A 14115-nucleotide genomic window follows, 5' to 3' on the forward strand; every position below is an offset into this window, starting at 1 on the left:
CTCATATCCATTAGTTTTGATTTATTTATTTTTGTAAAGTGGCGCGTGCATTGTACGCGCATGCATAAAACAACGGATGAGCTCGGCTTATCCACATGAGCCGCAGCTCGAGTCGGCATGCCCTGCATCGGTTGGCTCATCGCCAAAATTGACTCGAGTCGGGCCGATGAGCCAACCGATGTCAATGCTCTTATACTCAAATAAATTAAATTTATGTGAATGAATTGTCAATATCTATAAGGTACAATAAATTTATGAGTGTGTTAGCCTAGTGGTATTTAGTTGAATATTGTTCTTCATCTTCTTTTTCTTCACAAATTAAAATTGTAAAACCTTGAACCCAAGTAGAGCATTGCATTTTCACAAAACAATCAAGAAATCTCCACCAAAAACCCTTGTTTTACTATAACTTATGCTATTTAAATATATTCGCTTAGCAAAAATAATGTAAAAATATAATCGTACTTGAAAATAAAGTTTGACAGACTCAACATAAAAAATGATGAAATTCCAATAAAAAAAGTTATTAATATATAAATACATCAATTTTTGATCAATTTTGATTTTTAACATGAACTTTAAAAAGTGTGTCAAAAAATGTACATCGACTTCTTATGGTAGTAATTTTAATAGGAATTCTATTTTCGGCCAAATTAAAACTTACTTAGCATGCCATAATGTTGAATCGGATTGTAGTAATTTTTACACGAATTCGAATTGTGGGGTTATATTAAATTGTAAAACCATTTATTTTGGTTCGTCTCGAATTATATCTATAAAAGTAAATAAAATTCATGTTAAAATTACTATTCTCAATAAGTTGGTGTATTTTTTGACACTTTTTAAAGTTCATGTTAAAAACGATCAAAAGTTGATGTATTTTTATGCGTCAATAACCCTAAAAAAATGATGAAATCCAAACTTGAAATTTTAAATCTCAATTTTACGTACTTGCTACAACTCATACTGTATTCTTGTCACGACATTCATGGTTTTCATTATGTAAATCCATATTACGGCAGTGTAATTGCTGCATTGAGTATACATACTACAAAAAATTTGCCAAATACCTACTAAAATTACCGAGGGCAAGTTTGCCCTAGGTAATCACCGATTACTTACCAACGACACGAAACACAGGTCGAATATAGGACCTATACCGACGACAGTTATGCCGCCGGTAACTACCGACGGTATCTGTCGCTGGTGAACACGGCGCCGTCTATAGTTATAAATTAATTTTTTAATTATTATTTGTTTAAAACTACCTGCGGCTCCTGCTGCTGGTGATTACCGACGGCACACGATGCCACTGGTAACGTGGAGCGGGTCGCCTAATACCGACAGCACCTGCCGTCGGTAATTTAAAAACACAAAATCGGGCAGAATGTGCCCTAATAGCCCATTCGCGTCGCCAGTCCCCTCTCTCTCTCTCTCTCGCTCGTCGCCGCTGCTGTCACCGCTTGCCGCCGTCGCCGCTCGCTGCCATCCAGGTAAGTCTTCCCCCTCCCTTTCGTCTCTCTCTCTCTCTTTGACCCTCTCTCTCTCTAACCCGCACTCTCTCTATCTCATTTCAGCCCTGCCGCTGCCTTTCCGCCGCCACCGCGCCATTGTCGCTGCCCTGACAGCGCTCCGCCGCCGACCACTACCGTACGCTCTTGCTCTCGCTATTTTATTTATTTATTTATTTATTTACTACTCCCTCCGTCCATAAAAAAGAGTCATATTTGGGACTCAGCACGGGTTTTAAGAAAATTGTTAAAGTATGTGTAAGTGAAGAGATAAGTAAATTTATAAGGGTAATGTTAATAACAATTTTAAATGCTTAATCCTTTATTAACATCTAAACTTAATTGCTTTATGTTCCTGAAATTGTAGATTTAATTAAGGTGAACTAAAATTTCAAATTCAAACAAACTCAAATTTAAGAAACAAAATTAAATACACTTAAAATGAAAATTCAGTCATGCATAGGAAAATCAATGCACCGAATTCAAATTTAAGAAAAACAAAAAGCTAATCAAGTGCAACTTTCATTTCTCATTCAAATTTCAGATTTCATTCCCAAAGATTAGAGGCAAATTTAAACAGAAATTCAACAGCCACCAAACAGAAAATCGAACAAATTCAACAACAAATTCAAACAAATTCGATTTTACCAAGAAATGAATTTCAGCAATAAATTCAAAAAAATTCAACAAATCAATTCCACCAACAAATTTAGGAAATTACAGCAACAATTCAACAAATCGATTCCATCAACAAATTCAGGAAATTCCAGCAACAAATTCGAACAAATACAAAAAATCGATTCCGGCAACAAATTTAAGAAATTCCTAACCAAATCGAGAAGCGCTAGCTTCTCCTTGAAGCCACTCACGGAGGCAGAGCATAGGAGGAGCCAGAGTCGCAGAAAACGGCGAGAGGTAGGGCGAGAGCGAGTTCCCGTGGTGCTTTGAGAGAGTCTAGACTGGCCGGAGCAATGGCAGTGGACGAGGAACTTGTCGGTGGTGGAGATTGAGGAGATGAAGAAGGGGAGCGCGTCGACTGGGAGCATCTTGGCGATGGATTCGAGCTCAATGGAAGGCGATGAATTTTGGGAGGCGGCGCCTTAAGGTTTCGAGCTCAGGGGGAGCGAGGCGGCGAAATCAGTGAGGCGGCGATGATAACCTAGCTGCTGCCAGAGAGGTGAAGGGGAAAAGGGACGTAGGTGGGGTCCTAGCCTCACTGGAGGAGGAACACATCGGCGGGTTTGGTGAGAGAGAAGAGGTGTGCGTAAGAAGAGTGAGAGATAAGAGACTTGCATGAGAAGAGTGAGAGATTTTTATTGCTAATTCTATTTAATTAAATTTAAGTGGAGAGAGTTTTTAATTATTGAGGTGGGTCCTCAATAGCAACTGAAGTAAATACATAAAGTTATAAAGGGTGTAATTGTATAAAAAGTGAAACATGACTCATTTTTGTGGACAAAAAAAAGAGGGGAAACATGACTCTTTTTCATGGACGGAGGGAGTATTATTTTGTTAGATTAAAATTATTAGATTAAGTAAATTTTAATTAATTTATAGTATGAGTAAGTATGAATTTGTTAGATTAATTTATTTATTTTAGATAAATTTGTTAGATTAAGTATGATTATGAATAAGTAAATTTTAAGTAAATTTTTTGAATAAGTATGTTGATAAATGTTTAAGTATGCTAGTATGTGTTTAGGATGAAATGATTACATATATGCTACTATATATATTGTGGGATATATTTAATCAATTTCTTAAGAATCTTCTCTTTTGGAGATGTAAATTGATTATTTCTTAAGGATCTTTTTCCAAGAAATGATTGTTTTTAATTTTAATTGATTATTGTATTTTTTATTACTTGTTTTATATTGTATTGTTTGAATAATTGAGAGCCGGGTAGACCTAGTAAAACCATTATGATTAACATAGTTGCTTGGTTTATTTGTGCATATAGATGTGATTAAATCGTATATATATGTATGTTTTACAGTAGTGTGCCTATTAGTGTAGATAAGTAATGCATACAGTGCAATCAATTCACTATATCGCCATTTGTTATCTCACTTCAAATTAACAATAATGCGCGCTCGATCATATCGACGCATCTTTTATTAATTTTCAACTAAATATAAATTTCAATTAAAAAATAGTCAACTTTTATTGATTTTATGTGAAACGTGCATGTCACAAATGACTAACATGAAATGCACACACAAATAAAACAAGATTATACGACACGACTCGTATATATACGAATTAGTACAAAATATAAAATATTCGATCAAATCTTAAGGGAATTGAAAAACGGACCATATTAGTAATTTATATAACGAGACTGGGCCTGGCTCATCTAATTAGTGGAGTATGTTTTCAGTTGTCTCATCTATATTATTATTATATTATTATATATATTAAAGCAAAATAAATTCTATTCTATGTGGCATCATATAATCACTTCATTCTAATTTTCTTCGATTCTTATTCAGTCTTATTTTTTTTTCTAAATTTTAATCAATTTCTATATCTAAAAACCACTAATATTAAAGCAAAATAAATTCTATCCTACATGGCATCGTATAATCACTCCATTCTAATTTTCTTCAATTATCATTCATTTTTATTTTTTTTTCTAAATTTTAATCAATTTCTATATCTTAAAACCATTAAAAATCTAAAAGTCATGATATATTTAAAAAACTAAATATCTAAAAAATCATTATATAAATCATTCATTCTTTTTTTTTAATCAATTTCTATATCTAAAAACCATTAAAAATCTAAAAGTCATGATATATTTAAAAACTAAATATCTAAAAAATCATTATATAAATCATTCATTCTTTTATTTTTTTAATTTTTAATCAATTTTCATATCCGAAAACTATTAAATATCTAAAAATCATTATATATCTAAAAACTATTGAATATCTAAAAAAATTATACTAATATTCCACTGATCAATAATATTTTATTTATATATCTAAAAAATCATTATATAAATCATTCATTCTTTTTTTCTTTCTTTCTAAATTTTAATCAGTTTTCATATGCAAAAACCATTAAATATCTAAAAATCATTATATTAATATTCCACAATCCATAACGTAATTAATAATGCATTTGATACATAAATGTTTAAGAATAGAGCTATTTTGGCCCCCACTTATTAATGAGATGATTGATACGAAAAATGATTACGTCACGTCTCTAATATCTATCAAAGAAAGGGTTTATCTAAGTTCAGACATCATTTGCAAAGAAGATGGACACACTGAGCTCGATGAACAGGTATTCTCGGTTGAATATCTCGACACGATCAAGTGTTCAGGATTGTCAAAGCGTGAGATTAAATTGAAAGAGGAATGCATAATCACGCTTCTAAAAAATATGATCAATCTAATGAGGTTTGCTATGACACCAGACTGATAGTAACTCAATTTGGGGAACACGTAAGTGAAGAGAAACTCATTTCAGGAAAAATGCGTCAGTTGGACCTGTTTGTTTGACATGTATTATTTTCTCGACAGATTCCAAAATTTTAAATTTTAGTGTTTGATTGAATTTTATCAAATAAGAAAGTATTAGAAATTTTGAAAATAAATAATGTAATTTTTTATAATTCTTACTCTCTAACTTTTCTTAGATATTCCTTTTTCCAATTATCAATATTCTTATATGTTTGTATATTTAATATTTAGTTTTCTTATTTGATTAAAACACAAACTAGATTTTTTATTTAGTACTCTCTCTTTCTCCGAAATGAGTATTCAGTTGAGAATGAAACGGATTAAAAAAAAAATTGATTGAGTATGTATGAGTGGATTAAAGGTCCAATTTTTATTGTGAGTGAATTGTATATGATAATCTTACCAAAAAGAGAAATAAGTACTCATTTAGAGGACGAACTAAAAAGTATGAATACTTTATTTAAAAGGGATTATAGCCAAAAAATACACGAACTTTGATAAAAGTTGCAATTTTCACCTGAACTTTCAAATTAGCCAAAATATACATGAACTTATATTTTTTGTTGTAAATTTCACCTGAACTTGCAATGATTGAACTCCGTCGAGGTGAAATTTACAACAAAAAATATAAGTTCAGGTATATTTTGGCTAATGTGAAAGTTCAGGTGAAAATTGCAACTTTTATCAAAGTTCGTGTATTTTTTTGCTATAATCCCTATTTGAAAAGTATGAATACTCTATTTGGAGGACTAATGGAGTAGTGCTTTACATTATTGTTGTTGTTGTTTAAGGTAATCTTAGTTTAATTCTAAAAATATGAATCATGTGGTATTAACCTTAATAATGCACATGTTGTTAATTAATAGAAAAATGATTTAGATAAATTTTTTTAATGTTAATTACATTTATTGATTGAATATATTTATTTAATTAATATAAATTCAGAATTCTAAAAGTTTATTTCTTAGTAACTTCAAATATAGATAGGATTCATTTTTCATAAAATCATTTTCCTATCTTAGTAAAAAAACTTATTACATATGAATTAACATTCACTACAAAAAAACGCCGAATTACCGGCGGCTTTTTCCCGCCGCTAAATAGAGGGCGGCCGCCGGAAACACATTTTCTCGCCGCCGGTAATTTTCTCGTCGGTGATCTCCATTCCGGCGGCATATGGCGGCCGCACGCTCGCCGGACTGCCGGAGGGTTACCGGCGGCTTTTTGCCGTCGGTAATATTTTTTAATTTTTTTAATTTTTTTAATTTATTTATTTATTTTATTGTATGTCCACAATTTATTTTCGTATTTATACAGTATTGCATAACTTAGACGAACTTCCCACTCGGTCACCCATCTTACTTGTACTCTGAGCCAAGCACGCTTAACCTTGAAGTTCTTTTCGAGTGGTCACCAGTACAGAACACTCGTATTATTAATATATCTAGTACTTATTAATTCATTTAAAGTCTACTTCAATATACAATATCGTATATATTCATAACCTTAGAATATGTCGAGATGATATCCAAAAAATGTTGTTAATTACGGATTTGGCTCGTTTCCGTCCTTATTTTTATGTCGGAAAAATATTTATTTATTATTTTAATTTAATTTAATTTTTTTTTTATCAATCTAGTAACAATCTTGAATTCTTAGTAATAATCTTGGATTAGTGATGATTGATGAGTGAATCACTAATCAAATTAACATTCTTAAGTTATAATTATAAGTTTCTTACTAAGAATCTTGAATTCTTAGTAATAATCTTGGATTAGTGATGATTGATAAGTGAATCACTAATCAAATTAACATTCTTAAGTTATAATTATAAGATTCTTACTAAGAATCTTGAATTCTTAGTAATAATCTTGGATTAGTGATGATTGATGAGTGAATCACTAATCAAATTAACATTCTTAAGTTATAATTATAAGATTCTTACTAAGAATCTTGAATTCTTAATATAATCTTGGATTAGCGATGATTGATGAGTGAATCACTAATCAAATTAACATTCTTAAGTTATAATTATAAGATTTGTTACTAAGAATCTTGAATTCTTAGTAATAATCTTGGATTAGTGATGATTGATGAGTGAATCATTAATCAAATTATCATTCTTAAGTTATAATTATAAGATTCTTACTAAGAATCTTGAATTCTTAGTAATAATCTTGGATTAGTGATGATTGATGAGTGAATCACTAATCAAATTAACATTCTTAAGTTATAATTATAAGATTCTTACTAAGAATCTTGAATTCTTAGTAATAATCTTGGATTAGCGATGATTAATGAGTGAATCACTAATCAAATTAACATTCTTAAGTTATAATTATAAGATTTGTTACTAAGAATCTTGAATTCTTAGTAATAATCTTGGATTAGTGTTGATTGATGAGTGAATCACTAATCAAATTAACATTCTTAAGTTATAATTATAAGATTCTTACTAAGAATCTTGAATTCTTAGTAATACTTCTTAGTAATAACATCACTAATTCATGTAGAAACTTTAAAGATCATTTACACACACACACATATGAAAACTGCAATTTAAAATGAGAACTGAGAACACTGCACTGGCGTGTTACTGCATTCACTGTATGATAAGTTCATTTATTGCATTCACTGATTTAGAGTAGAATCATTCACCTGTAATGTGCAAAGTGTTGATAAGCTAGAACAAAGTAATGAGAGCGATGAAGTGTGTTGTATTTCTGTTTGCGTACCCTTACAATGACAAGTGAGTTTCCTATTTATAGAGATTTACAAGGAGGGTAAATTTGTCATTCTACATCTTGTACGGACTCCGGGTTGGCTAGGAAGACTCTCTCGCAAAAGTTGTCAGTGGTTCGTATGCCCTCACCCGTGGCCCAGCATAGAGGTTTTCCAGCTCTGGATTTTACCCAATAGAAGTGCCAGTCTGGCGAAGCAAGGTAGCTCTTCATTATCCCACTCCAGCTCTGTCGCCCGATCCGTGCTAAGTTCATCTCAGCTTTGGCCTTTTCCTTAGTGAAGCTCTTCTATTCTGGCTCGAAGGCTTTTATTATGCGGGCTCTCCGCAAGGGATATTGTCCGGAGTCTTTTCTGCTCTTTCGGTGTCAGGACTGGAATTCTCGGTGCTAGGTGGATCTGGCTTCTACATATTTTACTCTTTATCAGTATAATTAACTGCATTCGGGAAAAATAAAAATAAAATAAAAAAAATTCTCTCCCTCTAGGATTCGAACCCATATAGTGCATCCATCTATCAAAATAATGCATCCATCGTTGATATTCATGATCCAAGGATTGAGGATGGTTCTTCGTTCTCATTTTAAATCTCAATTCTCATTTGAACCTCCCTATATATATATATATATATATATATATATATATATATATATATATATATATATAGGGGGCGGTTATTCAATAAACCACCCTTATTTTAAGAATTACAAACCAGCAAAAATGCATGAATTTTATGTATAACACGCATGAATAAACTGTATAAAGGCATGAATTGCGAAAAATAATTTTTTGCTACCTTTGGGATTCGAACTCAGGACCATGAATTTAACTAACAGGGTGATGAATCAACCGTAGATCTTGATGATCTAAGGGCTGAAAATGGTTCCTAGTTTATATTTTAAGAAGCGTTCTTATTTTAGCCTTTCCCTATATAGGGTATATATATATATATATAAGATTAATCTTTTATTTATTAAAAAATATTAGAATTTTAGGATATCTCAATTATCTTTATAATTTATATCATTTGACCTATTTGGCTTAATTCAAATTTCAATAAAATGGTGAAATTAGAGATATCCAAATCTTGAGAACTAAAAAAAATCCTCAATTATATATCTTAATCATGGAGAGTAAACATCCACTTACATAATATGGAGTATATAGTAATCACAAAGAACTTCCTTGTATTAGTAATGCCATCATACAATAACTTTTAACTATAGACAACAACACAAACGTGACATTTTTTTGTCCCCAAGGGGACATGTATGCTATGCAAAACTTAAATCTATTTGTAGGTTACACCGATCCCCTTTTTAATTCAAAAAAAAAATGACATTTTTTATAGCATAGGCAACAAGCAATAAATATAGATAATTTCCCATTTCAACATTAATATGATAAGGTACTAATATTTGTAGTAAGGGCGTTGGCCGACGTAATTTCCCGGCGGATCATAGCAGCAGATGACGAAGAGCCAGCCGTTGCGGCACTGCCGCCGCGCGCAGCCGACATGAGTGGAGTCGCGCCACACCACCTGCGTGTAGTGGCCACACTCATCTCCGACGCAGGAGTTGGAGGCGTAGTCGTAGTAGGACTTCTCGCTGACCCACATGCCGACGGCGTCCACTGCCGACAGCTGCCCCCACCCCTCCGCCAGGTTCTCGCCGTACGGCCCCATCGAGTGCTCCATCTCGCAGTCGCCGTAGCGCTGCTTGGCGTAGCGGAGGGCGTAGTCGGCCACGGTGGCGCTCCACGCGAGTGGCTGGACGCCCACCTCCGCTCGTGCGCGGTTGTGGGCGTCCAGGAAGTCCTGTGGCGAGTTCTGTCGGGCGGGATCGACGGCAGAGGCGGCGGCGGCGATGAAGGAAAGTATGAGGAGGAAAATGGTGGCGGACTCCATTTTTGTTGGATATATGGAAGATGAGTGTTTCGGTGTATTTATAATCGAATGTGTTTGGATATTAGGGAATTTATTTTGTATATTTTGAAAGTTTCAGCCTTCTATCTTTCCAAGGAAATCTAGGTTGATGATTTCTTTGATGTTATATATTTTGGTTCTTCAACTTGAGTAGGGTAGGGATCAACTTTTCTTTTACTGCGCTATGGTTAACTTACGTACCTAATGTTTAAGGAAATATATTACATATAAAAAAAGTAGTGATATTCATACATATAAACATATATAGTTTGTATGAATACCACTACCTTTATATTTTAAATAAAAAAGTTTAACTTTTATCTGATCCTAAATTACCCCTAGCCGAAGATGGCCGGTTTTCATAAAAAATCATAGATTTGCCGCCAACCACGCCCTTAATTATCTAAGATTAGTTATTTTCTTCTAAAATTAGTATGTCTTACCGTTACCGTGTGATGCATGAGCAACGAAATATTTATAACTTGTAAATTATTTAAGCTTTGTAAAAATATCAAAATATAATCATTTATGAATTACTCCCTCCGTCCCACCTCCATAGTCCACTTTACTTTTTCACATATATTAAGAAAATGCAATAAATAGTGCTTGAAAAATTCAAATAGTACTTGGAAAATACAAAATATATGTAATTATTCAATTTTGCCCTTAATTATTTATTCTATGTTTGACTATATTTAAATAAGGTTACTTTGGAAAAAAAGAAATTTAATGCTAATTTAATTTAGAAAGTGGACTATATTGTGGGACATCTAAAAATTGAATAAGGGACTATGAAGGTAGGACGGAGGGAGGATTATTTGGTAACAAAAAATAATTTCAGTCAATTTAAAGATAATTTGATTTGAAGTAGTGTATAATAACACTATTAGCATTTGCATCTCGTGCGCAAAAAATGTTTTTATATTTCTATATTAATATAAAATCGAAACCAACTCAATTATCATGCATGTGTATGTGATGAACTCAAAAATGATAGAAAAATATCATACTATTATATTTACACTCAATCACCTGTTAACAATTGCTTACAAAGATGTCCTGATGAAAATCTATCGAAAAGTAAACAATGTAACTCGTTCTCTCTCTCAGTGTGCGTCCCCTACAAATTAAAAGGGTAACTTTATCTTTTTATCCTCGCATGCACGTACTCCTCATGTATCGAGTAACGATGATAGGTACAAATACTCCTAAGAAACATATTATTCAGACCTTTTGTCAATTTTTCTATCTTTTGAGAGTTGAGAGAGACAGAGAACACATCCAGAGCAAGAACTGAAGATTCACGAATTCATTACGGTTTATTTGTTGAATACTTATTTCTTTTATTCATATTGTTGATCTAGTTCATATGTATATTTGTGGTTAGAACACCTTTTTCCCAAGGTTTAGGGAGTAAATAAAATTTGGATTTCTAACAGTTTTTTATTCAATTAATCAAGAGTATTTTTTCTTTTTATGTTCTTGTGTTTATTGTTTGCTTTATTACTTGATCACCAATTTAGCATAATCTTAGGTTTTAATTTGATATCGGGAGATGATGATTATTACCTGAACGAAAAACATAAAACACACTTATTTAATTTGAAAGAGAATTTATATCTGTGAGGACATTAATCCTAGGAACTATTGGGAGTTGCATGTTTAAGAAAGTGGTCCGGGGACGGTAGCCTTACATGTAATCAACTGTTTGTATGCCACGGGAGTGGGTATAGACTAGCTTTGAGATTGTCTTAGGAAAATTATTTTGGTATTGAATTGAATTTGTTGGGTATTTGAATTTGTTGAAATCTTTGCCTTGAGATGTTTACTCATATTTGATTTCCCTATTTGTCAGCTCAGTTTATTTCATTCCTGCTATTTATTTAATTTGTTCTTAAAAACAAAAACTCACTTTTTCGGTTATCCAAATAGAGAATAGTATAGAAATAATAATATTAATTGGCCTATGTAGATTCTATCTTACTTAATTATACATAATTGCACCCGTACACTTACGGCGTGTAAAGAAATAAGCAAACAGAATACATAGTCCTTGGTATTGTAGGTGCGGAGGTTTCAGATTTTGCATGTATCAATGAAATACAAAAAATATTCAAGTTACAACATAACGATGATAATATTTTAACAATAAATTAATTCAATTCCATTATAAATTTGAAATAAATTATTTCCAGAATTCCCCACTAAAGAAGTAAAGAAGTATATCTAGAACCTTGGCCAATTTTCTTTTTTTATTTGAGTAGAAAACCTCAGCCACATACCTTAGTAATGTAGGTGGCAATTCTTTTTTTTTTAGGCTGTGTTTATTTTAATGGATAAATTTATACATGAAAAAAAATAGATAATAAAAATTTATGTCTTTAAATATTTTTTTTCTTTTCTAAAATTTGACACAAAAGCATTTTTCCTTTCTTATTTTCACTTCAAGGATGGATAATATTATCACACCTAAAATGGAGGGATAATATTATTCATCCTTGAAGTGAAAATAAAGAAGGAAAAATGCTTTTGTGTCAAATGTTGAAAAAAAAGGAGACATTTAAAGACATAAATTTTTATTATCCATTATTTTCAATGGATAAATTTATCCATCAAAATAAACGCAGCCTTAAGAAATTGTTGCGAATACAATTTGAATTATACTAACGATATATGCCCCTCTCTAGCCTACGTATGGCACATATGGACTTGGGGGGGTTGGGTAAGTAGTTCCCTTTCTTTGTAAAATCATATTAATAAATTAAGATATGTACTAATTATCTCCTTCTTTAGATAAGAAATATAGCAACCATCATATATGATGATTTACAATGTTTTTTCTCTCAAAAAGTTAAAAACACCTTTTGGGTTTGGGCTTGTGCTTGGCATGGTTCGTTGAGGTGATGATTAATCCGAAGCTTCAGAAGCATATTTCTTTTTTTTCTTTTCCTTGGTTTATTAGACATGCATACACTCTTTTTCCTTCTTAACATTTTTTTCATAAGATTTTCGTTAAGAAGGTTTAACGAGGTTTGACCCTTCGTTAGCTCCTGTGCTTCAAGAGTTTGTTTAAGTTCTTTTTTTCTCTTTTATCAATAAAGTCATATTAATGAAACACTTTTTGTGTGTGTGTTTTACCCGTTTTACAAGAAAAAACCAGTATCATCTTCCATCTTCACTTTCCCATTCGGTTCCTAAAGTCCAACAATGTATATAGAATTCCAAAATTAGTTTATCATGTGAATCTTGATTAGTTCCTAAAGTCCAACAATGTATATAGAATTCCAAAATTAGTTTATCATGTGAATCTTGATTAATTTGCTTCAAACAACTATTTATATTCATTCTCAAAAAAATAATAAAAACTATCTATATTCCTCAACTGTATAAAGTAGTCATGTGAACACGTGCATGTCACTATCATGATGTGGATATATTAACGAAAGTAAAAAAAAACCTACCAATTCTGTGTTTTTATTTAATTATTTAAATGGTTAAAAATTAAAAGTTCATATTTTTCTATTAAAAAGCCATAGATGTTTACAATAAAAAATAATTAAGTAATATTGTATCCAAATTTCGGAAACCCACTACTAAAAATCTATATATATATATCATTTGAAATGTGACTAAACTTGGTATCCATGTTGTAATTAAAGAAGAACCATACTAACTTACATACATAAGTAAAACAACTATAAAAATCTTAACCATTATTAATTAAAACCATAATAGAGAAGAGCACTAATTAAGCATGACATATATTGACAACACAAACATAACACCACTTATAGTTATATGTATAAGCAAGCTAAGGCGCTGCAACAACCAACAGCTGGAGTTAATGCATTAAAAATGAGACATCCAACACTGTATATTAGTAGGGCCTTTGTCCGACGTAATTTCCGGGCGGATCATAGCTGCAGATGACGAAGAGCCAGCCGTTGCGGCACTGCCGGCGCGCGCAGCCCAAATGGGTGGAGTCGCGCCACACCACCTGCGTGTAGTGCAGGCACTCATCTCCGACGCACGAGTTGGAGGCATAGTCGTAGCACGACTTCTCGCTCACCCACATGCCGACGGCGTCCACTGCCGACAGCCGCCCCCACCCCTCCGCCAGGTTCTCGCCGTACGGCCCCATCGAGTGCTCCATCTCGCAGTCCCCGTAGCGCTGCTGGGCGTAGCGGAGGGCGTAGTCGGCCACGCTGTCGTTCCACGCGAGTGGCTGGACGCCCACCTCCGCTCGTGCGCGGTTGTGGGCGTCCAGGAAGTCCTGTGGCGAGTTCTGTTGGGCGGGATCGATGGCGCCGGCGGTGATCAGGGAAAATAGGAGGAGGGAGAGGGTGGAGGAATCCATATTTCTGTGCTGCTTCTTTTGTTATGTTGGTGTATTTATAGAGATAAAATAATTGGTATCATGTCTGGAAATATTTTAATTTTAATTAATTGGAGGGAAAAAGTTACGGGC

General features: G+C 32.9%; 2 protein-coding genes across 2 annotated transcripts; both read right to left on the reverse strand.

Moving 5' to 3' along the window:
• Positions 1–9041: 9041 nt before the first annotated feature.
• Positions 9042–9654, reverse strand: LOC131017945 (basic form of pathogenesis-related protein 1-like). The gene has a single exon (XM_057946708.1). The coding sequence runs from the start codon at positions 9627–9629 to the stop codon at positions 9135–9137; it is 495 nt and encodes a 164-aa protein (XP_057802691.1). The 5' UTR covers positions 9630–9654; the 3' UTR covers positions 9042–9134.
• Positions 9655–13392: 3738 nt separating this feature from the next.
• Positions 13393–14115, reverse strand: LOC131017953 (basic form of pathogenesis-related protein 1-like). Its single transcript, XM_057946713.1, has one exon. It carries the CDS (start codon positions 14002–14004, stop codon positions 13525–13527), a length of 480 nt encoding a protein of 159 aa, XP_057802696.1. The 5' UTR covers positions 14005–14115; the 3' UTR covers positions 13393–13524.

The sequence above is a fragment of the Salvia miltiorrhiza genome, chromosome 1 (genome assembly GCF_028751815.1).
Source record: "Salvia miltiorrhiza cultivar Shanhuang (shh) chromosome 1, IMPLAD_Smil_shh, whole genome shotgun sequence".
Taxonomy (NCBI): Eukaryota; Viridiplantae; Streptophyta; class Magnoliopsida; order Lamiales; family Lamiaceae; genus Salvia; species Salvia miltiorrhiza.